General features: G+C 44.6%; 1 protein-coding gene across 1 annotated transcript in view; it reads right to left on the minus strand.

The window, feature by feature from the left end:
• The window catches only part of FAM186A (family with sequence similarity 186 member A), a gene marked incomplete at both ends in the record, with an annotated part of 47292 nt that overhangs the window by 16589 nt on the left and 4940 nt on the right, over nt 1-25763 (minus strand). The window contains 3 exons of the mRNA XM_084256122.1: nt 1740-7375; nt 7478-7945; nt 8054-11319. Of these exons, the coding sequence (XP_084112248.1) occupies nt 1740-7375; nt 7478-7945; nt 8054-11319 (9370 nt within the window). The remainder of the gene's footprint in view (nt 1-1739; nt 7376-7477; nt 7946-8053; nt 11320-25763) is intronic.

The raw sequence follows: 25763 nt of genomic DNA on the forward strand, positions 1-25763 counted from the left end.
TTACCATTTGTATTTTTTTAAAGTGTACCAGGTGTACTACTTATTTTTTTAACTTAAATATAACAAAGGAAAAAAGACACTAAGGAACTGAAGAATGACCAGGAACATGATAAAATTCTCAAGTAGGTAAAATGTTTTACATGTAAGAACAGATGTAAATGACTAGTAACATTCACTTCGGAAAGAGAAAACTGGGCCTTCCTGGTGGCATAGGGGTTTAGTCTTAGCACTATCACCTCTGCAGTCTGAGTTCAATCCCCAGGCAGAGAGGTGACCCACATGTGGTGCAGCATACCTCTCCTGTTTTGCCCACTGCTCCCCTCAGCAGTGTATTTCAGTAAATCTGCCTGTTCTGCTCCCCACTCGGTCTCTGGTAAATTCTCTCAACACCCCCTACCCTAGTTCTTCTATGCATAAATAAATAAATAAATCTTAAAAAAAAAAAAAAAAAAGCAAAAACTAAGGACAGGTATAGAGTAAAACATTTCCAACAATCTCAGGTTACTTAAGCTTTAACATTAAAAGTTCTGGTTAATCTTGGATAAGTATTATGTTTCTTGGTCCAATCCTTAGTTCTCAAATAAATTTACTCCTCAAGGGAGAAAAAAGGGGAGTAAGGACTATGGGTGCATTGGTGGTGGGATAACTATAGTGATCACATTTGAGGGGAGAAATTCTTTGTTGTGAAAAAAAATGAACAAGGATATAAAATAGTGGTACTTAAATAAAAAAAATTTACTCCTCAAAAATGTAAATTTCGGGCCTCCCTGGTGGCGCAGCGGTTGAGCGCTGGGTTGCGAAGCTGCACGCAGCCTCTGCAGCGCCAGTTTGATCCCCGGCTGCTCCTCGGCCACCCGGCTGCTCCCGGCCACCGGGAGGAGGGTCCCACATGCGCGCAGACCTCTCCTGCCGCCCGCTGCTCCCCTCAGCAGTGTACTTCGGTCCTTCTGCCTGCTCTGCTCCCCGCTCTGGCTCTGGTGAATTCTCTCACCCTCCTGTGCTTCTGACTGTGCCCAGTGCTTGTATAAATAAATAAATCTTTAAAAAAAAAATGTAAATTTCATGAGAACAGGGTACTTTGTTTTATTCACTACTGCATCCCTACATCTGGAACTATTGTGCACATTCAATAAATATTATTGAATAAATGACATATTATTCCTGTAATTAATGATAACCTTTTCTATTATAGTTTTGGTTTCATTTTTTGTAAATATAGCTTTAAAAATTTCCCAGAAATTATATTGGTAACCTCAAATATAAATACTAACGATGGCAAGCCAGTTGTTCACTTTTCCTGACATAGGTCTGATATTAGCAATTTTTAAAAATCAGTACCAGTACCTGTTTCCTCCAGGTTATTCCAGTAGCACAATTGCCACAGCAATACCTTGTACATAATCAACCACTGCCCATTTAAAAAATTCATTTCAGAATAACTTAAGCATCTCAAAACTTCTGAAGTTGATGTTTTGAAGATCAACCATGATTCATAATTATCTCTGCTAGAGATAAAAATGAATGAAATGGATCATGCTATGGACATTTCTTATTTCCTAAAAATATCTTCTTTTGCTTTTTAGAATAGGTTTCCAACCCACAGACCCTCTAGAAGTGAATCTTTTAGATCATGTTATGTGATGAATATGAATATGAATATCCTCCCTCATAGGCAATGAGGGAGGATATTAGAAGTCAGTAGTAAATCAGAAAACTGAACATACAGAAGTTACATCTACCTTGCACGCTGGATCAGCCTATAGGCAATGTACTTGTTGAATATGTATCCCAACCGAATTTTGTCCGTATGAAGTGTCTCAATTATGAGATTCTCAGCTGTTGTATATAGTTGTGAAGAGAGTCCAGACGCTTTCATGGCCTCATTTAAGAGTATCAGGTTTTTCCTCTGAGCCTCCACATCAACAAAATATCTCTGTTCTTTGAGTTCTTGGGGAGAGGAAGGGGGCACCATTACTTTGGGTTTCTTGGTGCCTAAAACTGATGTCAGTATCCAGGACTTGTCTATAGGGGGAAATCGGGATTTTTGGTCCAATTCAGAAGGTGAGATTTGGGGTAGTTGAGTAGTCAGAGAAGGTAACGATGTTATAGACTTCCTGAGAGTGAGACGAACCTCACCATCAACGTAAGGGGTTTGTGATACTGGTATCTTATAACTAGTGACAGAGGACTGAAGTGTTTTAAATCGTTCCATGGTAAAAGGATCAGCGAGTCTTTGGATTTCTACAGGAGTGTCAGAGACCTCTGACATTGGCAACTTCTTAATGATGGAGGGGGCTTGAGGTGCCTTAAATTTTGTAGCAATGGGGTGGACCAGGGCTGATTTAGATGTCAGAGAAGAAATAGCCAATCTTTTACTTCTCTGAGGGATATTAGAGGACAGACTTTTCTTGGGCTTTCCAGGGGGTACAGGGGCCCCTATTGTTGGGGCATGCCCAGGAATGGGAGGGATCCATAGCGGGGAAGCTTGACCAGAAAGAGTCCATGGTAACTGATGCTGCCCAAGGGTGGAAGAGGGTTGTAGATAGGGAAATTGCTCAGAGGTGATAGAGGGCTGAAATGCCTGAAGCTGCTCAGAGAGGGTTAAGGTTTCAGATTCTAGGAGCTCCTTAGCAATGGAAGAGGCCCCAGGAACAAAGGGCTGCCTAGGAGAGAGAGAAGACCAGAGACCAGGAACTTGTTTAGAGGTGGGTTGGACTCCAGATATGAAGGACTGGCCAGGGACAAGAGGAACCTTTGATATCAGAGGTGGCTGGGGAGTCAGGGTATCCTTAGATAAGAGGAACTGCCTAGACTTAAGGGACTCTAGTACAAGGGGCTTCTCTGGAGTTTGAGGGACTCCTGGTTTAGGGAGCTTCCCGGTACTGGGAGCTTGCAAAGACGTGGGTTGGCCTTTAGAAACCAGGGTCTGTCCAGAGAAAGGGAAAGTCTGTGGCCCCAGAAGCTTCCCAGAATCAGAAGGAATCCTAGTTCCTTGTAATTTCCCAGGATCAAAGGGGGCCTGCAAAGTAGTAGTAGAGACCTCAAATCTAGAGGGTTTCTCAGCAATAGGAGCAGATGATGCCAGGGCCTGCCCAGGACTTGATGGACTGGGATGCCTAGCTGGGAGCGAAGTCTTTGATTCTTTAAATGGTTGAAGAATTGAAGGGACCCAGGGTTGTAAGAATTGCTCATCAATGAGGGGTGGTCTCGACTTTAGGTGCTGCTCAGACATAAGACTACCCATAGGCTGAGTCTGTTCTGGCGCAAATGGGACTCCCAATGGTTTAACTTGCTCAGATCTGAGGGAAAAGTCTAAGGCATGGGATTTATCTGAAGTGAGAGGGAGTCCCAAAGTCCGGATCTGTTCAGGGGTAAGAGTGACAACTGATGCCAAAGCATTTTCTGGAGTTGGGGGAATTCCCCATGCCTGGGCCTGATCTGGAGTGAAAGGAGTGCCAAATGCCTGAGCCTGCTCATGAGAGGAAGGCACTCTCCGTGCTTGCATCTGCTTAGAAGTAAGAGTGCTTGATACTTCTTGAACCACTTCTGGAGTGATAGGAACACCCAATTTCCATGCCTGTTCTAAAGTGAGAGGGGACTGTAATGCCTGAGCCTGGTCAAGGGTGAGAGGGACCCTCAATGCTTGTGTGTGCTCAGGGGTGAGGGAGGTACCCACTGCCTGGGCTTGCTCATGGCTAAGTGTGATACCCAAAATCTCGGATTTCTCAGAAGTGCGAGTGAACACTGGTTCCTGTGGTGCCTGTTCTCGAATAAGAAGGTCTCGCATTAACTGGGTATGCTTAGGGGTAAGAGAGACCTCCATTGACTGAATCAGATCAGAAGTAAGAGGAGGCCCCAATGTCTGAACTTGTTCAGGAGTGAACAGCTCTGAGGAGTCAGATACGCCCCGTGTCTGTGACTGCTGAGGAGGGACAGTGATTCTGAGTGTTGGTGCTCCCTTGGGAGTAAGAGTGATTCCCGGTTTCTGGACCTGGTGAGAGCTGAGAGGTATCCCCAGTGCCTGACTCTGCTGAGGGGTAAGAGTGATTCCCTGGGCCTGCACCTGCTCAGTGATGAGTGTGGTCCCCTGAGCCTGCCTCTGTTGAGGGGAGAGAGTGACCCATTGGCCCTGAGGAGTAAGAGTGATCCCAATGGCCTGGGCCTGCTCAGCAGTGAGTGTGATCCCCTGGGCCTGGGCCTGCTCAGGGGTGAGTGTGATCCCTAGGGCCTGGGCCTGCTCAGGGGTGAGAGTGATCCCCCGGGGCTGGACCTTCTCAGAAGTGAGAGTGATCCCCTGGGCTTGAGCCTGAGACTGATCAGGGGTCAGAGTGATCAACTGGGCCTGCTGAGGGGTGAGAGTGACCTCCATGACCTGGGCCTGATCAGGGATGATTGTAATCCCCTGGGTCCGGGCCTGGTAAGGGGTGAGAGGGATCTCCTGGGCTTGGGTCTGCTGAGGGGTGAGAGTGATCCCCTGGGCCTGCTGAGGGGTAAGGGTGATCCCTTGGGTTCCGGCCTGCTGAGGGGTGAGAGTGATCCCCTGGGCTTGGGCCTGCTGAGGGGTGAGAATGAACCCTTGGCCATGCTGAGGGGTGAGAGTGATCCCCTGGGCCTGCTGAGGGGTAAGAGGAATCCCCTGGACCTGGGCCTGTTGAGGGGTGAGAGTGACCCCCTGGCCCTGCTGAGGGGTGAGAGTAACCCCCTGGGCCTGGGCCTGCTGAGGGGTGAGAGTGAGCCCTTGGGCCTGGGCCTGCTGAGGGGTGAGAATGAGCCCCTGGGCCTCCTGAGGGGTGAGAGTGAGCCCTTGGGCCTGGGCCTGCTGAGGGATGAGAGTCATCACCTGGGCCTGGGCCTGCTGAGGGGTAAGAGTGATCCCCAGGGCCTGGGTCTGCTCAGGGGTGAGAGTGATCCCCTGGGCCGGGACCTTCTGAGAGTTGAGAGTGACACCCTGGGCCTGGGCCTGCTGAGGGGTGAGAGTGACCCCCTGGGCGTAGGCCTGCTCTGGGGTGAGACTGATTCCCTGGGCCTGGGCCTGCTGGGGGGTTAGAGTGATCCCCAGGGCCTGGAGCTGATCAGGGGTCAGAATTATCTCCTGGGGCTGGGCCTGCTCAGGGGTCAGAGTGATCCCCTGGGCCTGCTGAGGGGTGACAGTGACCCCCTGGGCCTGGGCCTGCTCAGGGGTGATTATGAGTCCCTGGGCTGGGGCCCTGATCCCCTGGTCCTGGGCCTGCTTAGGGGTGAGACTGATCCCCAGGACCTGGGCCTGCTGAGGGGTCTCAGTGATCTCTGGGGCCTGGGCCTGCTCAGGGAGCAGAGTTATCCCCTGGGCCTGGGCCTGCTGAGGGGTAAGTGTGATTCCCAGAGCTTGGACCTGCTGAGGGGTGAGAGTGATCCCCTGGGCCTGAGCCTGCTGAGGAGTGAGAGTGACCCCCAGGGCCTGCTGAGGGATGAGTGTGATCCCCTGGTCCTGAGCCTGCTTAGGGGTGAGACTGATCCCCTGGTCCTGGACCTGCTGAGAGGTGAGTGTGATTCCCAGGGCCTGAGCCTGCTGAGGGGTGAGAGTGATCCCCTGGGCCTGAGCCTGCTGAGGAGTAAGAGTGATCCCCAGGGCCTGGGCCTGTTGAGGTGTGAGAGTGACCCCCTGGGCCTCAGCCTGCTCAGGGGTGAGAGTGATCCCCAGGGCCTGCTGAGGGATGAGTGTGATCCCTTGGTCCTGGGCCTGCTTAGGGGTGAGACTGATCCCCTGGACCTGGACCTGCTCAGGGGTGAGTGTGATTCCCAGGGCCTGAGCCTGCTGAGGGGTGAGAGTGATCCCCTGGACCTGAGCCTGCTGAGGAGTAAGAGTGATCCCCAGGGCCTGGGCCTGTTGAGGGGTGAGAGTGACCCCCTGGGCCTCAGCCTGCTCAGGGGTGAGAGTGATCCCCAGGGCCTGCTGAGGGATGAGTGTGATCCCTTGGTCCTGGGCCTGCTTAGGGGTGAGACTGATCCCCTGGACCTGGACCTGCTCAGGGGTGAGTGTGATTCCCAGGGCCTGAGCCTGCTGAGGGGTGAGAGTGATCCCCTGGGCCTGAGCCTGCTGAGGAGTAAGAGTGATCCCCAGGGCCTGGGCCTGTTGAGGGGTGAGAGTGACCCCCTGGGGCTCGGCCTGCTCAGGGGTGAGAGTGATCCCCAGGGCCTGCTGAGGGATGAGTGTGATCCCTTGGTCCTGGGCCTGCTTAGGGGTGAGACTGATCCCCTGGGCCTGGACCTGCTCAGGGGTGAGTGTGATTCCCAGGGCCTGAGCCTGCTGAGGGGTGAGAGTGATCCCCTGGGCTTGAGCCTGCTGAGGAGTAAGAGTGATCCCCAGGGCCTGGGCCTGTTGAGGGGTGAGAGTGACCCCCTGGGGCTCGGCCTGCTCAGGGGTGAGAGTGATCCCCAGGGCCTGCTGAGGGAAGGGTGTGATCCCTTGGTCCTGGGCCTGCTTAGGGGTGAGACTAATCCCCTGGTCCTGGACCTGCTCAGGGGTGAGTGTGGTTCCCAGGGCCTGAGCCTGCTGAGGGGTGAGAGTGATCCCCTGGGCCTGAGCCTGCTGAGGAGTAAGAGTGATCCCCAGGGCCTGGGCCTGTTGAGGGGTGAGAGTGACCCCCTGGGCCTCAGCCTGCTCAGGGGTGAGAATAATCCCCAGGGCCTGCTGAGGGAAGGGTGTGATCCCTTGGTCCTGGGCCTGCTTAGGGGTGAGACTAATCCCCTGGTCCTGGACCTGCTCAGGGGTGAGTGTGGTTCCCAGGGCCTGAGCCTGCTGAGGGGTGAGAGTGATCCCCTGGGCCTGAGCCTGCTGAGGAGTAAGAGTGATCCCCAGGGCCTGGGCCTGTTGAGGGGTGAGAGTGACCCCCTGGGGCTCGGCCTGCTCAGGGGTGAGAGTAATCCCCAGGGCCTGCTGAGGAAAGGGTGTGATCCCTTGGTCCTGGGCCTGCTTAGGGGTGAGACTGATCCCCTGGACCTGGACCTGCTCAGGGGTGAGTGTGATTCCCAGGGCCTGAGCCTGCTGAGGGGTGAGAGTGATCCCCTGGGCCTGAGCCTGCTGAGGAGTAAGAGTGATCCCCAGGGCCTGGGCCTGTTGAGGGGTGAGAGTGACCCCCTGGGCCTCAGCCTGCTCAGGGGTGAGAGTGATCCCCAGGGTCTGCTGAGGGATGAGTGTGATCCCTTGGTCCTGGGCCTGCTTAGGGGTGAGACTAATCCCCTGGGCCTGGACCTGCTCAGGGGTGAGTGTGGTTCCCAGGGCCTGAGCCTGCTGAGGGGTGAGAGTGATCCCCTGGGCCTGAGCCTGCTGAGGAGTAAGAGTGATCCCCAGGGCCTGGGCCTGTTGAGGGGTGAGAGTGACCCCCTGGGCCTCAGCCTGCTCAGGGGTGAGAGTGATCCCCAGGGCCTGCTGAGGGATGAGTGTGATCCCTTGGTCCTGGGCCTGCTTAGGGGTGAGACTGATCCCCTGGGCCTGGACCTGCTCAGGGGTGAGTGTGGTTCCCAGGGCCTGAGCCTGCTGAGGGGTGAGAGTGATCCCCTGGGCCTGAGCCTGCTGAGGAGTAAGAGTGATCCCCAGGGTCTGGGCCTGTTGAGGGGTGAGAGTGACCCCCAGGGCATGGGCCTGCTCAGGGGTGAGTGTGATTCCCAGGGCCTGGGCCTGCTGAGGGGTGAGAGTGACCCCCTGGGCTAGAGCCTGCTCAGGGGTGAGTGTGGTTCCCAGGGCCTGAGCCTGCTGAGGGGTGAGAGTGACCCCCTGGGCCTGGGCCTGCTGAGGGGTGACAGTGATTCCCAGGGCCTGAGCCTGCTGAGGGGTGAGAGTGACCCCCTGGGCCTGGGCCTGCTCAGGGGTGAGAGTGATCCCCTGGGCCTGAGCCTGCTGAGGGGTGAGAGTGATCCCCTGAGCCTGGGCCTGCTGAGGGGTGAGAGTGACCCCATGGGCCTGGGCCTGCTGAGGAGTAAGGGTGATCCCCAGGGCCTGGGCCTGCTGAGGAGTAAGAGTGACCCCCTGGGCCTGGGCCTGCTCTGGGGTGAGACTGATCCCCTGGGCCTTGACCTGCTGAGGAGTTAGTGTGATTCCCAGGGTCTGGGCCTGCTCAGGGGTGAGAGTGACCCCCTGGGCCTGGTCCTGCTGAGGAGTAAGAGTGATCCCCTGGGCCTGGGCCTGCTGAGGAGTAAGAGTGATCCCCTGGGCCTGGGCCTGTTGAGGGGTGAGAGTGACCCCCGGGGCCTGCTGAGGGCTGAGTGTGATCCCCTGGTCCTGGACCTGCTTAGAGGTGAGACTGATCTCCTGGGCCTGCTGAGGGCTGAATGTGACCCCCTGGGCCTGGGTCTGCTCAGGGGTGAGAGTGATCTCCAGCACCTGCTCATGAGTGACAGTGATTCCCTGTGATTGGACCTCCTCGGGGGTGAGAGTGATCTCTTGTGTTTTGATCTCTCCTTGGATAACAGACACTTCAAATATCTCTGCCTGCTCATTTGTATGGGGTACTCCCAAACCTTGAGACATCTGAGAGATTGGGGTATTGCCCAATGCCCATTCTTTCTGAGAAGAGAAAGTCTGCTGAGGGGTGACACTGATCCCCTGAGCCTGGGCTTCCTGAGGGATGAGACTGACCTCCTGTGCCTGGGCCTGCTGAAGGATGAGAGTGATCCCCAGTGCCTGGGCCTGCTCAGGGGTAAGAATGATTCCCAGTGCCTGGGCCTGTTCAGGGGTGAGTGAGATGTTCTGTCCATAAGTAGAAGTGGCCCAGGATGGGAAGGATTGTTTGAGAGAGGAAGGAGCGATTGTTTTGGGGGGCTTTCCATCAGCAATTATCTCTATTGTCCTAAGATTCCCTTCGGGCTCATTTCTCTGATATAACTGGGATATGTCCGTCTGTGTTTCCCCTCTGGGAGACACTGTTTCTGAAGTTTTTGAGACTGTATATTCTGATTCAGATTTTTCCTTCTTAATCCTGATCTGATCCATTGCTTCTTTTTGCTTCTGCCTTCCATGGCCCTCTACCTTTTTCTTTGACTTCTGGTCTTCCTCCATTTTCTCCCAGCTGCTTTCCTTCTCCATATGTCTCATTTTCTTCTGAACCCACCTCATCTGCTGTGCCTTCTCCAACAGAACCCCGTCCTCTTGCCTTTTTTGCTTCCCTGCTTCCAGCTGCTGCTGCTCTGACTTCTGATGCTGTTCTTCCTCCTTTTCTCTTTGCTTTTGCATCCTCTCCTTTTGTTGTTCCTTCTCCAACTCCTTTTCCTGCCACTGTTTCTGTTTCTGTTGCCTTTGCTTTCCCTCCTTCATCTGGAACCGTGTATCTTCCAACTCCAAATTCATCATTTCATGGCTCTTTCCCCGGAGATTACTTACTTCCTGCAACTGGGATTTGAGACTTGATTTGTGACCATTTTTTTGTTCTTCATCCTCTTGCAAATAATCCTCTTGCCTTTGTTTTTTCTTCTTCTGGTCTGTCTCTACTGTTGAGGCTACTGTAACATCTCTTTCACTTTCTATTTCAGTTAAGATCATTTGTATTAAATTGCCAGCTACTGGGTCCATGCTCTCATATGGCGAGAGTAAGGTTCTAATTTCAGACGTTTCACTAATTGGCTTCTGAAAATGCATTTCTGGCTTATGTGAGACTTCCTTTTTCCCCTGCATAGGTTTCTTTGTCAACTCTCCTGTTTTTTTCATATGTTTGTATTTTCTCAAGACTTCTGTCACAGTTTCTGCCACTTTTTGAAAATATTCCTCCATTTTTGTTTTTATGACTCCCACATTTTCAAATTCTGTTCTTTTTAATAACTCTTTTTTTGGCACAGTTTTTTCATCCAAAGGCTTTCCTATGTTATCAATTTTCTCTGTTAGGAAAGTCATTATGGCTTTCTGAAATTCCTCTACGTTACTCTGTTCACTTTTGCCCTCTGGACTTTTTAGAACGCTGGTAGATTCTGAAGCCTCTTTAAGTTTCTGAGATAGTGATTTATGAACTTCATGAGGCTTGACTTTCTTGGTGAGACCTGATAGGTCTTTCTCTTCAGTTTTTCCTTCTCTGCCTGTGCTTGTCCTTGGGGAGACTTGGACCTTCTTTCCTTTTGTTTTCTCTTTCTCAGAGAAAGAATCAAGTTGGGTCGACATGAATGGCCCTGCTTGGCTACTCATCCCACTTGTTCTCTCGCTGTCCATTGACTCAGAAGTGAGTTCCTCTTTTTTCTCTAAAGAAACTTGGCTTTTGTCAAGTTGACGTTCAAGTTTGGCTGTCTTGAGCCGTTCCCACAAATTACTTGTTGCACCTTTGCCAGCTTCACTCTTGGTGTAAGTGGAAGGGACATCGGTAGAAAGAATTTCATCAGGAAAAAATTTACTTTTTGACTCAGGTAACTTTGATTTGTCTTCAGAATAGGATTTTACTTCCTTTCTCTTCTTTTCCAGGGATTGTAACTCCAAGTGTTGATCAAATTTGGTTCTTGAGTCTTTCTGTTCACCTTTATTATCACTCAGATTTGATCCAAACATCTCATGTACATATTGGGCTCTCTTTTCCTTTCTTTTCTGTGATTGAAGCTGATCAGCTCTATCTTTCTCAGAGACATACCCTTTCTTCAATGATTTCATGTCTTCAGTGCTGTCTTTGGTGATAGCATGGGAAGATGTTTTCTGTAAAATGGATTGCCGGTCAATTAAATCTGGAGCCATTTCATCTGTGGATGTATGTGAAAAAGCTGTGTCCCACTTGATACCAGAGATTTTAGTCTCTCTTCTTTGGGCCTTATCTATATTGTCAAGTTGTTTGACCGATGTGATGTCTGTACTCTCTCTTTTGTCAGTTTTGCTAGTGCCCATGGATGACTGTGGAGCAGACTCAGGTAACACTTTCAAATTTGATCCAGACAGTGTTTGGTATTCTATAGCACTTTTGGATTGAATAAGTTTTTCATAGTTTTCTTCTGCAATTTGAAGTTTCTGCTTAAGTATTTCATTATTTTCACTGAGATCTTTTATCATCTTCAGGAGTAGGTCTTTTTCTTTTTCAACTTCCTCTTCTACATATACATTGTCACTTTGGATGTTAACACTTTTTATTTCATCATTTAGTATACGCAAAGCTTTAGAAAGGTTTGATATTGTTGATGATATATATTTAATAGCATTATTTTCTAATTTACTGAACATTGAAGTGCCTATGAGTTCTTGTAGCATATCATGGATTTCTGAAATCTTTGTAGATGTTGTAAATTCATCACTAATCATCTGATCTGGTTTTAAAGCATGGGCTGCTGCAGGTCGCTTTATAACTCTTTCTTTCCAAGGTTTCCATAGAGTACCTCTAATTGCTGGAAGAAAAAAAAATGGTATTGCATTTCTTCTTTTGTATTGTGCTCTGTCTATGCTAAGCCTAAGGAATTTATCCTCAATTTATAGATAAGTTAAAGATTCATCAGAAAGCTTTGGTTACAAAATAACTAGCTTTTTTTTTTTTTTTAAAGAATGATTCTTTTTCCATTCACTTAGAACTTCTGCTTCCAGAAGTTAGGAATGTGACTGTGATTTACATTCAGTAACAAGTTTGAGATTAAGAAATGTAAGTCAAGGGCCTCCCCAGTGGCGCAGCGGTTGAGCGCTGGGTTGCGAAGCTGCCCGCGGCCTCTGCAGTGCCGGTTCAATCCCCGGCTGCTCCCCGGCCACTGGAGGAGGGTCCCACAGGGCGCGCAGACCTCTCCTGCCGCCCACTGCTCCCCTCAGCAGTGTACTGCGGTCCTTCTGCCTGCTCTGCTCCCCCCTCTGGCTCTGGTGAATTCTCTCAATCTCCCGTGCTTCTGACTGTACCCAGTGCATGTATAAACAAACACAAACAAACAAATAAAATAAAGAAATAAAACATGCCTCTATTAAAAAAAAAAAGAAATGTAAGTCAAAACTTTCCTTTGGCTTTGATTATGTTTGAATTACCATTTTCTTTCTTGGGTTCCTGCTTTTCTTTTCTGTCTTTTCTGATTCAGAGTTAATCTTGGTTTTTTTCAAAATGGTCACAAACAAACAAAAGGTAAGCATTTGAAGGAATTTTTAGAATGGTTGAGTGGGAAATGCAGCAATCTCCCCCCTCCCAAAAGTAAGATAAAACTTTGGAAACAACCCAAATGCCCAAAAATAGATGACTGGATCAAGAAGATGTGGTACATATACACCATGGAATATTACTCAGCCTTCAAAAAAGATAAACACATGCAATTTGCAGCAACATGGATGGAGCTGGAAGGGATCATGCTCAGTGAAATAAGCCAGAAAGAAAAAGAAAAATACCGGATGGTCTCGCTTATAGCAGGAATCTAGAAAATCTAAATAAGGGACCCGAAAAAAGAATAACTATAAGAAAGAAAAAATCAAAATCAACAAACAACTATGAAACAGAGACACACTATGGGGGGGGGCAGGGAAAGGAGGGATTGAGGTCAAAATAAGGTGGTTGCAATGGTATAGGGAATATAAAAATAAAATTAAAAACAACAACAAAAAAAACTGGGCAAAGCTTCCCAAAAAAAACATGTTAGGACTTTGGAAATTGACCAAAGGCATACAACAAATTGAGAAACACTTATTCAAGAAAATGCTCAACCTCAGCATTAAGAGTGGAAATCTATGACATTTTAGTATGGAGCTCTTTTATCTAACTCCCCAGCCCCTGAACAGGTAGTTGTACCAGAGTAAGACAAGTTGTGAGAACTTACTGACAGCTTTACTGCCCTGAGAGGACTTATAAGAAGGATGGAAAAACTCATACATACGCACATTATCTAAAGCGATATTTCTTTAATCCATACACAGATCGATCTGTAAAGAGTAAAAGCTTATTCGATCAGGGATCGAATAATCATTCACTGACACTAAGCTATGCTGACCCAAAGGTGACCCCTAGGATTTCAGAAACATAAAAAACAACTGTACTGGGGCCTCCCCGGTGGCGCAGCGGTTGAGCGCTGGGTTGCGAAGCTGCCCGCAGTCTCTGCGGCGCCGGTTCGATCCCCGGCTGCTCCCCAGCCACCAGAGGAGGGTCCCACATGGCGCGCAGACCTCTCCTGCCGCCCGCTGCTCCCCTCAGCAGTGTACTTCGGTCCTTCTGCCTGCTCTGCTCCCCGCTCTGGCTCTGGTGAATTCTCTCACCCTCCCGCGCTTCTGACTGTACCCAGTGCATGTATAAACAAACAAACAAAACAAATAAATAAATAAATAAAGCATGCCTCTATAAAAAAAAAAAATACATCTTTAAAAAAAAAAAAAAAACAACTGTACTAACTAGACAGATATCATATGCTGTATACTGTGGGGGATTACATACTACACAGAACTAGTCAGCAAGTCACTAAAAAACAAACCAAAAATATAACAAAAACAAATCCTGAAAGTTGTAGGGAAAAATCAAAATCCAGAGTTGCTATATTATCTAAAATGTCCAATTTTTGACATAAAAGAAGCATGTAAAGATACACAAATGGGGCCTCCCTGGTGACGCAAGGAGTTAAGTCTTAGCACTATGAAGCTATCAGCAGCCACTGCAGCAACAGTTTGATCCCCAGCCAGGAAGCCAACCCCCGCTGGCACAGCAGACCTCTCCTATCTGGCCCACTGCTCCCCTCAGCAGTGTATTTCAGTAGATCCTCCTGTTCTGCTCCCCATTCTGTTTCTGGTGAATCCTCTCACCACTCTCAACACCTCTAGCCTACACCCCAGCTCTTGTATGTATAAATAAATAAATCTTTAAAAAAAAGATAGGGCCTCCCTGGTGGTGCAAGGGGTTAAGACACAGCACTGTGAAGCTATCCGCAGCCTCTGCAGCACAAGTTCGATCCCTGCCCAGGGAGGTGACACATGGCATAGCAATCCTCTCGTGTCTCGCCCGCTGCTCCCCTCAGCAGTGTATTTAAGTCAGTCTACTTGTTTTGTGTCCCATTCTGTCTCTGGTGAATCCTCTCACCCCCCGCTACCCTGGCCTGTACTCCAGTTCTTGTATGCATAAATAAATAAATCTTAAAAAAAAAAAAGTAACTATGATTAAAAAAAAATAATTCCCTAAATATAATACAGAAGGGTTACTACAAACATTCATTGAAATAACACTCCTGTCAAAGTAACTTGCAGTAAACACTTAGATATCCGTATTTATTTATGTGTTTTCAAACATTCTTTTCAAAGTGTTTATACAACATACATGTACAACTCTTATTTTTAAAATGAAGGTAAGAAATAAGATAAATGGCAAGTAAGCATATGAAAAAATGTTCAATATCATTTTTCATTACAGAATTGCAAATTATAATGAGATACTGTTATACTCATTAGAATAGCTAAAATTAAAAAATGATAATAGGGCCTCCCCTGGTGGCGCAGCGGTTGAGCACTGGACTGCGAAGCTGCCTACAGCCTCTGCAGCGCCAGTTCAATCCCCAACCACTGGCGAGGGTCCCACATGGCGCGCAGACCTCTCCTGCCGTGCCCTCTGCTCTTCTCAGCAGTGTGTTTCATCAGTCTGCCTGTTCTGTTCCCCGCTCTGGCTCTGGTGAATTCTCTCACCCTCCTACGCTTCTGACTGCACCCAGTGTTTGTATAAATAAATAAATAAATCTTTTAAAAAATAAAAAATAAAAAATGATAAATGCTGGCAAGTGTATGGAGCAACAGGAACTCTTGTTGCTAGTGGGAATTAAAAATGGTAATTTCTGGGCCTCCCCGGTGGCGCAGTGGTTGAGGCTGGGTTGCGAGGCTGCCCGCAGCCTCTGCAGCGCTGGTTTGATCCCTGGCTGCTTCCTGGCCACCGGGCAAGGGTCCCACATGGCGTGCAGACCTCTCCTGCTGCCCGCTGCTCCCCTCAGCAGTGTACTTCATCACACTCTCTGTTCTACTCTCCGCTCTGGCTCTGGTGAATTCTCTCATCCTCCCACACCTCTGACTGTACCCAGTGCTTGCATAAATAAATAAAAATCTTTAAAAAAAATGGTAATGTCTTTAATTTGATGTAGTTCTAGCTGTTTATCTTTTTCTTCACTATCACTGCTTTGGGGGATGTGTCTTTAAAGATGTTACTGAGGTGTATGTCATGTAGTATTCCTCCTATATTTTCTTCTATATATTTATGGTTTCAGGTCTTATGTCTAGTTCTTTAATCCATTTTGAGTTGGTTTTTGTGCGTGGTGTGAGGAAGTAGTCAGGCTTCATTCTTTTGCATGTAGTACAAAAATGAAAAATGATGTAAAAATATATAAAATAAAATTTTTAAAAATGTAGTTTCTTTTTAAATTTTTATTTTCACATAGAACTGGGATGTAGGTCAGAGGAGCAGGAGGTTGAGAGGATTCACCAGAGACAAAGTGGGGGACAGAACAGGCAGATCGACTGAAATACACTGCTGAGGGGAGCAGTGGATGAGTCAGGAGAGGTCTGCTGCGCCAATGTGGGTAGCTCCCAGGCTGGGGATTGAACTCGTGCTGCAGTGACTGCAGATAGCCTCATAGGCTGAGTCTTAACCCCTTGTGCCACCAGGGAGTTCCTTATACCCCTTGTGCCACCAGGGAGGCCCTCTTTTTTCCTTCTGACTTATTTCACTGAGCATAATCCTTCATAATCCATTCTAGCTCCATGCATATTGCTGCAAATGGCATATTTATCTTTTTTGATTGCTGAATAGTATTCCATTGTGTGTGTATGTGTGTGTATATTATATACCACATCTTCTTGATACAGTTATTTCCAAACTAATATACATATTTAATGTAACACTAAAACTGTGATTTATAAGAGAAGAAAAAATCGTTAAGTTGATTGGACTTCATAAAAATTAACACATTTGGACTTCAAATATACCAACAGGAAAATGAAAGACGAGCCACAGACGGAGAGAAAATATTTGCAAGTCACTTTTTTTTTTTTTAAGTTTTTTTTATAGAGACTTTTTTTGTTTGTTTGTTTGTTTGTTTTTGTTATACATGCACTGGGTACAGTCAGAAGCGCGGGAGGGTGAGAGAATTCACCAGAGCCAGAGCAGGGAGCAGAGCAGGCAGAAGGACCGAAGTACACTGCTGAGGGGAGCAGCGGGCGGCAGGAGAGGTCTGCGCGCCATGTGGGACCCTCCTCCGGTGGCCGGGTGGCAGCCGGGGATCGAACTGGTGCCACAGAGGCTGCGGGCAGCTTCGCAACCCAGCCCTCAACCGCTGCGCCACCGGGGAGGCCCCAGGGGAAGTATTTGAATAGCTAGTCCATAAAAAAAGATACAGCACATGAAAGGGTGCTCAGCATCATTAGTCATTAGGTAAATACAATTTAAAGCCACAATGAGATAGGACTTTACACTTATTAGAAAGGTTATAAAAATAAAAACAGATAATAACAAGTGTTGTTGAAGATGTGGAGAAACTGGAACCCTAAATCACTGCTGATGGGAATGTAAATGGTATTGTCACTTGGGAAATCAGTCAAGAATTTCTTGAAAAGTTAAAAAATTTCCCAACAATACATAAACGACCTAGCAGTTCTACTCCTCAGTATCTACCCAAAATAAATGGAAATGTGCCCACACAAATGCTTGTATGCATGTGTTCACAGCAGCATTATTCATAAGAGTCAAAAAATGGAAATATTCCAAACATCCATGAATTGCTGAATGGGTAAATAAAACATGATACACAACCCACAATAGTAAGAAAAGTATGGACACATCTGATAGCATGGCTGAATCTCAAAAACATTATGCTAAATAAAAGAAGCCAGTTATGAAGGACCACAGATATGATTCCATATAATGAAGTATCTAGACGAGGCAAATATACTGAGACAGAAAATAGATTATGGTTGTCTAGGGCTGGGGAGTGGGAGGTATGAGGACTGACTGCCAGTGGGCATCAGGGATCTTTTTAGGATGGCAGAATTATTCTAAAATTGGATGGTGGTGATAGTTGCACAGCTTTAAATTTACTCAAAATTCAGTCATTGAATTATACACTTAACATGGGTGAATTTTATAGTATGTAAATTCTACCTCAACAAAGTCACTTTATTGAAAAGGTCAAATTTATTTCCAATGTCTTAATGCAGCTTACTTATTTTTCTCTTATGTCTTCTCTTATCTTCGAGCAAAGATTTACAAATTCTAGTCAGTGTTGTGACATTGATTTCAATGGTTTTGAACGTCTCTGGTAAAATCTCCATTTGTGCTACGCAGTGGTGGTATTCGCCAATATCAGTTGTAGTCATCTCAGACAAAAGGCTATCTTGATGAGAGGGAAAAAAATTACTTTAGGGTGGAAAAATAAATATAACTGCATAGGCTTGTAAAATTGACTAAATCCTCAATATTGGACTATTGGGGAAAATTGGAATCTCATACTTACTGCTGTTTCAAGGCATTTCTCTGTGAAGAAGTGAAAAAGGAAGAGACTTGGAATAAAAAACTGAACAGTAAGCCTTAGACATGAAAACATGAATCAGATTAATAGGTGTCTATCTAGTTTAGTTCACTATTCCAAGGAAGTATGAAAATATGAACATGAGTTTTAATATCAGGGATGTAATGCCCTTGATAAGTTATATAGTATTTTATAATTCCTGTTCTGTGAGATTTCTTACAGCTAAGTGAAATTCCTCTTTTTTATATTCTTAGCTTATTCTTTCATTCAACCGTTGTCTCCTCTGTCATGCACTGTGAGATACCGAGGGTACAAACATTGAATAAAACAAATTCTGTGACTTCGGGCCTCCCCGGTGGCGCATCGGTTGAACGCTGGGTTGCGAAGCTGCCCGCAGCCTCTGCAGCGCTGGTTCGATCCCTGGCTGCTCCCCGGCCACCAGAGGAGGGTCCCACATGGCGCGCAGACCTCTCCTGCTGCCCACTGCTCCCCTCAGCAGTGTGCTTCAGACCTTCTGCCTGCTCTGCTCCCCGCTCTGGCTCTGGTGAATTCTCTTACCCTCCCGCGCTTCTGACTGTACCCAGTGCTTGTATAAATAAATAAAAAATAAATCTTTAAAAAAAAATTCCCTGACTTCATAATACTTAGATTCTAGTGGTAAGAAATTTTATAGGCAAAATAAAGAAGAGTAAAGAAAGAGTAATGGACAGTGCCAGAGATTACAGAATGGGTATAGTCAGAGACAGTTCATTTGAAAGTGTTATAAGCATAGAGTAAGCCACACGGTGGCCTAGTAGACAATGTTCCAGGCAAAGGAGTTGTAAGTATAAAAGCACTGGGCAGGAGTATGCTGGCATACATAAAGACAAGCAAAGAGACCAGAATAGCTGGCACTATGTGAGGAAACCTACATTTTTCTTATTTTATTCTTATTAGAACAGAAGAAACCTATTCTCTAAATACCCTCCTTAGTCTTGTCCTCTTTAATGTAATAAATCCTTCAAATTTTACTTAAAAATTTTCTTCACTAGTGTAACTTTGTGGTTTTTCTTTGACCACTTCTAGAAACTTACTCCATTCTTCCAACCAGGCCAGGAGGGAGACAAGAGTCTTTTCTGTCACTTCAGCAGACTTAATACATTGTACTATTTTTTCCAGAAAACTATTTCTGCGTCTTTTGTGTTCTGTAATGGAGATTTTCCTCCCAGAGTGTATGCTTTCACCACCAGCGTAGCGATTTATTATCCGTTGCACATTGGCCATTATTTCATTCACTTGCATATTAATCTCCTAAGGATAAGAAGGGAGAATATATTAATACAATCTCATTCTGACAGTAAGCTTTGGTCACCTTCTCAGGATGTTTGCAACAATTCTATTTAGCTGTCCAATCAAAGTCCTGCTAATTCTAGCTGCCTGTGGATCTCATATTTTTCTTAAATTTTTCCCCCTTACCTTCATCATCCTACAGTTTAGTATTTAAGGAAAATAATGGGGTTTGAAAACTATTATCTGGATCTCAAATCTAGCTCTTTTGTTAACATGATTTTAGTAAATAACTTCATTCTGAACTGTTTGTGCATTATCTGTAAAATGGTGGCGATACTAAATTCAAAGGTGATCATTATAAACCATGCTGCTATAAATAAATTAATTAATAGTAGAAGTTACTTCTGTATTCTTTCTTTACCTACACCTCATTCCTGGAAAGCAACTTTTAGAGTATTTCTCAATGTGACATTTATTTCATTTTCTCTATTCAAGAATCTATCAGCAAATTTCTTCTGTTCATCACTCTCCCAGTAGTTCTCACTGGGGGTAATTACCGCCTTTTATGTGGCATTGGGAAATTTGTGGAAGTATTTTTGATTGTGGCAATGGCTGGGAGTGAGAATTTATTAATATTTAGTAAAGGATGCTAGCCCATCCTATGGTGTAATGGCAGTTACACAATGAAGAAATGGCCCTGCATAAATTTTGACTCTCCCATGGGATGTTCATGTAGGTTAAAACAAAAAAACACTGCTTATAATTATCCGAGACTAGAAACTTATTCCTTTAAAAATAAAAATACAGGGCCTCCCCTGGTGGCGCAGCGGTTGAGCGCTGGGCTGTGAAGCTGCCTGCAGCCTCTGCAGCGCCGGTTTGATCCCCGGCTGCTCCCCGGCCACCTGAGGGAGGGTCCCACATGGCGCGCAGACCTCTCCTGCCGCCCGCTGCTCCCCTCAGCAGTGTACTTCGGTCCTTCTGCCTGCTCTGCTCCCCGCTCTGGCTCTGGTGAATTCTCTCACCCACTCACGCTTCTGACTATACCCAGTGCTTGTATAAATAAATAAATAAAATTAAAAAAAATAAATAAAAATAAAAATACAAAATATTTTTTGCCTAGTTTAATTACATACTAAAATTTCCAGAAATGCAAACAAATATCATATAAATCAATGGGAAAATATTCTTTAGAATATCTATACTAAAATTTCACCATTCTGCAACATCATAGTACCAACAGTGCACTAGTGCTTATAGTAAATATGGCCAAAATGTTAAACCTGCATTTGTATTAGCTTATATTTGTAGCTTTCATTTTTTTTATTTCTTTTTTCAAAGAGATTTATTGGTTTATGCATACAAGTGCTGGGGTGCAGGCCAGAGATGTGGGGGGTGAAAGGATCCACCAGAGACAAGAGCGGGAGCAGAACAGGCAGATGTACTGAAATACACTGCTGAGGGGAGCAGCGGACAAGACAGGGGAGGTCTGCTTCGCTATGTGGGATCCCCTGCTGGCAGGGGATCAAATTCGCGCTGCAGTGATTGCAGACAGCTTCATAGTGCTGTGTCCCCCTTGCGCCACCAGGGAGGCCACTCACATTTATTTTAATTCGACATGTAGGTGCAAGCCTCCGTGTCTACTACTTTATTGTATTATGTCTACTAGAGAAATTTGACACAGAATTTGCACATTGAAAAGAATAACAAAAAAAGAAAGAAAATAGAATTCACACATTGAAATGTGTATTATTATAAATTATATTCATTTATTTACTCTCACATTTATATTAACTTTTAAAAAGCATAAGAATAGGTAATTCATCTATGAATTTCATTTCAGAGGAATAAAAGAGATGTCACAAATATTTTAAGAAAAGTAAAGCTGATAGATAAAAGAACCACTACTCTTTCCCTTCCAATTTTATCAGTTACTTTTTCAGTTTGGCTTCAGAAAAAACAAACTATCTTATGATAATAACATCATTTGAATTTTGCAAATGTTCATTTTATTCACTGCAATATCAAAATTTCAATGACACTCTTTAAAGAACATAACTTTATATGGAATTACAAAAGACCCCTGTATAATCAAAGCAATCCTGATAACAACAACAAAGGTATCACACTACCAGACTTCACACTATACTACAAAGTTATAGTAATCACAACAGTATGGAATTGGAATAAATATAAACACACAAACCAATGGAATAGAATTGAGAGCCCAGAAATAAACCCACAATTTTATGGACACTGACCAGTGACCTTAGGCTTTCAGAGGGGGAGTGGGAGGTAGATTGGTGAAATGAGAGGTGAAAGGAGGGGGAAAACACAATGGTGGAAGACTGGGTGCTTTGGCAGAAGAAGGGCTACAGTGACTATACCTGGGGGTGGGAGGAAATGCCCAGACACCAACCCAGACACCAGCAAGGATGTAAGATAATGACATTTTAATAACAATGGTAATAACAAAAAATGCAAGAAGCTGGAGTGTTCCCTAATACATTTTACAATACCAGCATTACCCTAATGCCAAAACTAGACAAAGATAACACAATAGGGGGCCTCCCTGGTGGCGCAAGGGGTTAAGACGCAACCTATGAAACTGCCTGCAGCCTCTAAAGCACAAGTTCGATCCCCTGGCCGGCTAGGGAGCAACCCACATGGCACAACAGACCTCTCCTCACTCGCCTGCTGCTCCCCTCAGCAGTGTGCTTAGGTAAATCTGCCTGTTCTGTTCCCCACTCTGTCTCTGGTGAGTCCTCTCACCCGCCCCCCCACACCTCAAGCCTGTACCCCAGCTCTTGTATGCATAAATAAATAAATCTTTTTTAAAAAAAGATAACACAATAAAAGAAAATTATAGCCCAATATCCCTGATGAACAGCAATACAAAATCATCAATAAAATAGTAGCAAGTTGAATTCAACAGTATACCACTAGGATTATATATCATGATCAAGAGGGATTTATCCCAGAGAGCCAAGATTGGTTTAATATACGGTATTTCAGTTAATGTAATACATCAATGTATTATATGTAATACAAAAGTAAAGATTAAAAATAACATCAATAGATGCAGAGAAAGCATTTTATAAGATTCATTACTTACATATGGGAATAAAAGGAACCTACCTCAATATAATACAGGCTTATATCACAAAGCAATAGCCAATACAATAATGGTTAAACACTGAAAGCTTTCCATTTAAGATTGGGAAACAAGACAAGGACACTCGTTGTCACTACTTCTACTTAACGATTACTAGACGTTTTAGCCAGAGTGCTCAGAAAAACATAGGAAATAAAAGGAATTCAGGGCCTCCCCTGGTGGCGCAGCTGTTGAGCGCTGGGCTGCAAAGCTGCCTGCAGCCTCTGCAGCGCCAGTTTGATCCCCGGCCTCGGGCGAGGGTCCCACATGGCGTGCAGACCTCTCCTTCTGCGCCTGCTGCTCCCCTCAGCAGTGTACTTCGTCAGTCTGTCTGTTCTGTTCCCTGCTCTGGCTCCGGTGAATTCTCTCACCCTCCCGCGCTTCTGACTGTACCCAGTGCTTGTATAAATAAATAAATATTAAAAAAAAAAAAAGACAAGCAACAGAAAAGTTAAAAAAAAAAAGAATTCAAAAACAGGAAATGAAGTGAAACAACTATCACTATTTCTGGATGATATGAGAGTCAATAGAGGAGATCCTAAAGACTCCATCAAAAAGTTATTATACATAATGAATACAGAAGAATGGCAGTTTTCAAAACCAACACACAAGAACCCATAGCCTTTCTCATATACAAATAATAAAGAAGCAAAAAGTTAATAAAATAATGTCAATCATAATTATTTCAAAAATAATGAAATGGGCCTGGTGGTGCAGCGGTTGAGCGCTGGGCTGCAAGGCTGCTCACAGCCTCTGCAACGCCGGTTTGTTCCCCGGCCGGCGGCGAGGGTCCCACAAAAAAAAAAAAAAAAAGTATCTTAAAATTGACCTAAAGAGTTGTAAAAGACCTATATAATGATAATTACAACATTTTATTAAAGACATAAAGAGATAGAAGGATATCTCATGCTCATGGGCAGAGAGAATCAATATAGTCAAAATAACTGTCCTGATGAAAATCATACAAATTTAATATAATACCCATTAAAACACCAGCAATATTTTTCAAAGAATTGAACAAAAGTGTTGAACTTTATATGGAAACCCAAGAGGCCTCAAATTGCAAAAGAGAAAAGTGGCAGTATGATATTACCTATCTTCAAACCACTATAAAAAGCAACAATACTAAAAGCAATTTGGGGACCTCCCTAGTGGCATAGGGGTTAAGTCTCAGTGCTATCACACTATAATCTTGGGGACTGAGTTTGATCCCCAGCCAGGGAGCTAACCCACAAGTGGCGCAGCAGACCTCTCCTGTTGTCCACTGCTCCCCTCAGCAGTGTATTTCAGTCAATCATCTGTTCTGTTCCCCACTCTGTCTCTGGTAAATTCTCTCACCCCTCTGCACCTCTGGTCTGCACCCCATAAATATTTATGCATATTTATTCTATGCATAAATAATCTTTAAAAAAAAAGCAATTTGGCATTAACAAAAAATAAATACATGGACAGAACCAAAAGTCCAGAAATAAATCCATGTACATAGTAGTACCTAACCTATGATAAACAGCTATGACAATACAACAGGGAAAAGACAGGGTCTTTTAAATAGTGCTGGGAAAATCTGAAGACCACACATAAAAGAATTAGTGAATCACTCACTAACTCCATATACAAAAATAAACTCTAAAGGGATTAAAGATTTAGATATAAAACTTATAAAATAAATAGAAGAAAACACAGTTAATATATCCCATGACATCAATGACAAGATGTGTCTGGTGACTTGATTCCTATGCAAGGGAAATAAAACTAAAACAAATAATTGGGATTCTCTCAAGTTAAGCTTTTATACAGGCAAAGAAAATACAAGAAAGTTAAAAAGACACTTTATTGAAGGAGAGAAAATATTCACACAATATATAGTTGATAAGGGGTTACTATCTAAGGCATATTAAAATGCTCACATAAATGCCCGTATAAATGGGCAGCAAAAATGAACAGACAATTCACCAAAAAGGCTATCCAAAAAGTTTTAAACATATGAAAAAATATTCATCATTTCTTCCAATAAGAGAGTTTCAGATTAAAATTGTGCATATTAAAAAGACTCCCAGCAACACTATTGGTAGGAATGTAAAATGGTGCAACCATAGTTGAAAGCAATCCGGGTCTACCTTAAAAAAACTAAAACTGAAAATACCATATGACCCCAAAATTCTACTCCTGGGCATTTATCCAAAGACTTTGAAACCATCATCACAAGAAATTATATGTTCCACAATGTTCATAGCAGGATTATTTATAATAGCTAGGACATGGAAACATCGTAAATCATCTAATAGACAACTGGATCATGAAAATGTGGTATAGCCACCCTATAGTATATATTCAGCCATAGAAAAGTTGAAATGCAACCATTTTCACCAAAATGGAGAGTCTGAGAGAATTATGTATAGTAAAGCAAGTCAGAATACTAGACATTTACATAGCAGACAATTCAATGATGTAACATACACAAAACCCAGTAGCATCAATAAACACCATGAGGGCTTTGAGAGGAGTGAAATGGACAAGAGTACATAAGGGGTGGTGGCAGAGAAGACAAAACAAAATAAAAATAAATTTTTAAAGGGCCTCCCCGGTGGCGCAATGGTTGAGCGCTGGGTTGCGAAGCTGCCCCGCGGCCTCTGCGGCACTGGTTCGATCCCCGGCTGCTCCCTGGCCACCAGAGGAGGGTCCCACATGGCACGCAGACCTCTCCTGCCTCCCGCTGCTCCCCTCAGCAGTGTACTTCGGTCCTTCTGCCTGCTCTGCTTCCCGCTCTGGCTCTGGTGAATTCTTTCACCCTCCCGCGCTTCTGACTGTACCCAGTGCATGTATAAACAAACAAACAAACAAATAAATAAATAAAACATGCCTCTATTAAAAAATAAATAAATAAAAAATAAAAAAATAAATTTTTAAAAAGCAAGTTTGGACAATGCCGTTCTAGAATTTCATATAATTGGTCAGGATTGTAACAGTTCCATAGTTTACAGTCTTTTTTAAATATCTTTTGTCAAATGTAATTAAGACTATTTCCTGCTTTCTTTAGGAATCCCTTAAAGGGAGTCAACATAATTTTTGAGAGATGAGATTTATTAAGAATATTTTGGCATCTGGGCCTCCCTGGTAGCACGAAGTAAGGTTAAGACACAACCTGTGAAGCTGTCCACAGCCACTGCAGCATGAGCTCAGTCCCCAGCCAGATATCCACATGGCGCAGCAGACCTCTCCTGACTTGCCCGCTGCTCCCCTCAGCAGTGTATTTCAGTAGCTCTGCCTGTTCTGTTCCCCACTCTGTCTCTGGTGACTTCTCTCAACCCCCCACACCTCTGGCCTGTACCCCAGTTCTTGTGTGCATAAATAAATAAATCTTAAAAAAAAAGAATATTTTAGCATCTGATAATGCTTAACTAATCTGCAAGCTTGCCTTTATGAGAGCTGTTCTTAAGCAACAACTAACTAAATAAATAAATGCACACAGATATAAAAGGAGGAAATAAAACTTACTTCTATTAGCATATGACCAGATTGTATATGTAGAAAATCTCAATGGATATATAAAGAAAATCTGTGAGAACTAATAAGTGGATTTCAGGACATAAGAGCAATATGAAAAAAAAAAACCACTATTGTAGTCCTACATATTTGTTGTGAACAACTGAGGATAGAAATTAAAGAATAATACTATTCAGAATAGTATGAAAAATGAAACACTTAGGGATAAATCTGATAAAAGATATGGAGGACTTATACACTGAAAGCTGTAAAGCACTTCTGAGAAATATTAGATCTAAATATGTGAGAGAGATGCTGTTTTCAGTGGTCAGAGATTTAACATTAAGATTTGAGTTCTTCAAAATTAATCTATAAATTCAATACAATCTCAACCAGACACCAGCAGGCTTTTTTTCCTCACAGAAATTGACATACTGATGTTAATTTTCATGTGGAAATGCAGAGGGAGAAATCAGCATGGATA

The sequence above is a fragment of the Talpa europaea genome (assembly GCF_964194135.1).
Source record: "Talpa europaea genome assembly, chromosome: 15".
In the NCBI taxonomy this organism is placed as follows: domain Eukaryota; kingdom Metazoa; phylum Chordata; class Mammalia; order Eulipotyphla; family Talpidae; genus Talpa; species Talpa europaea.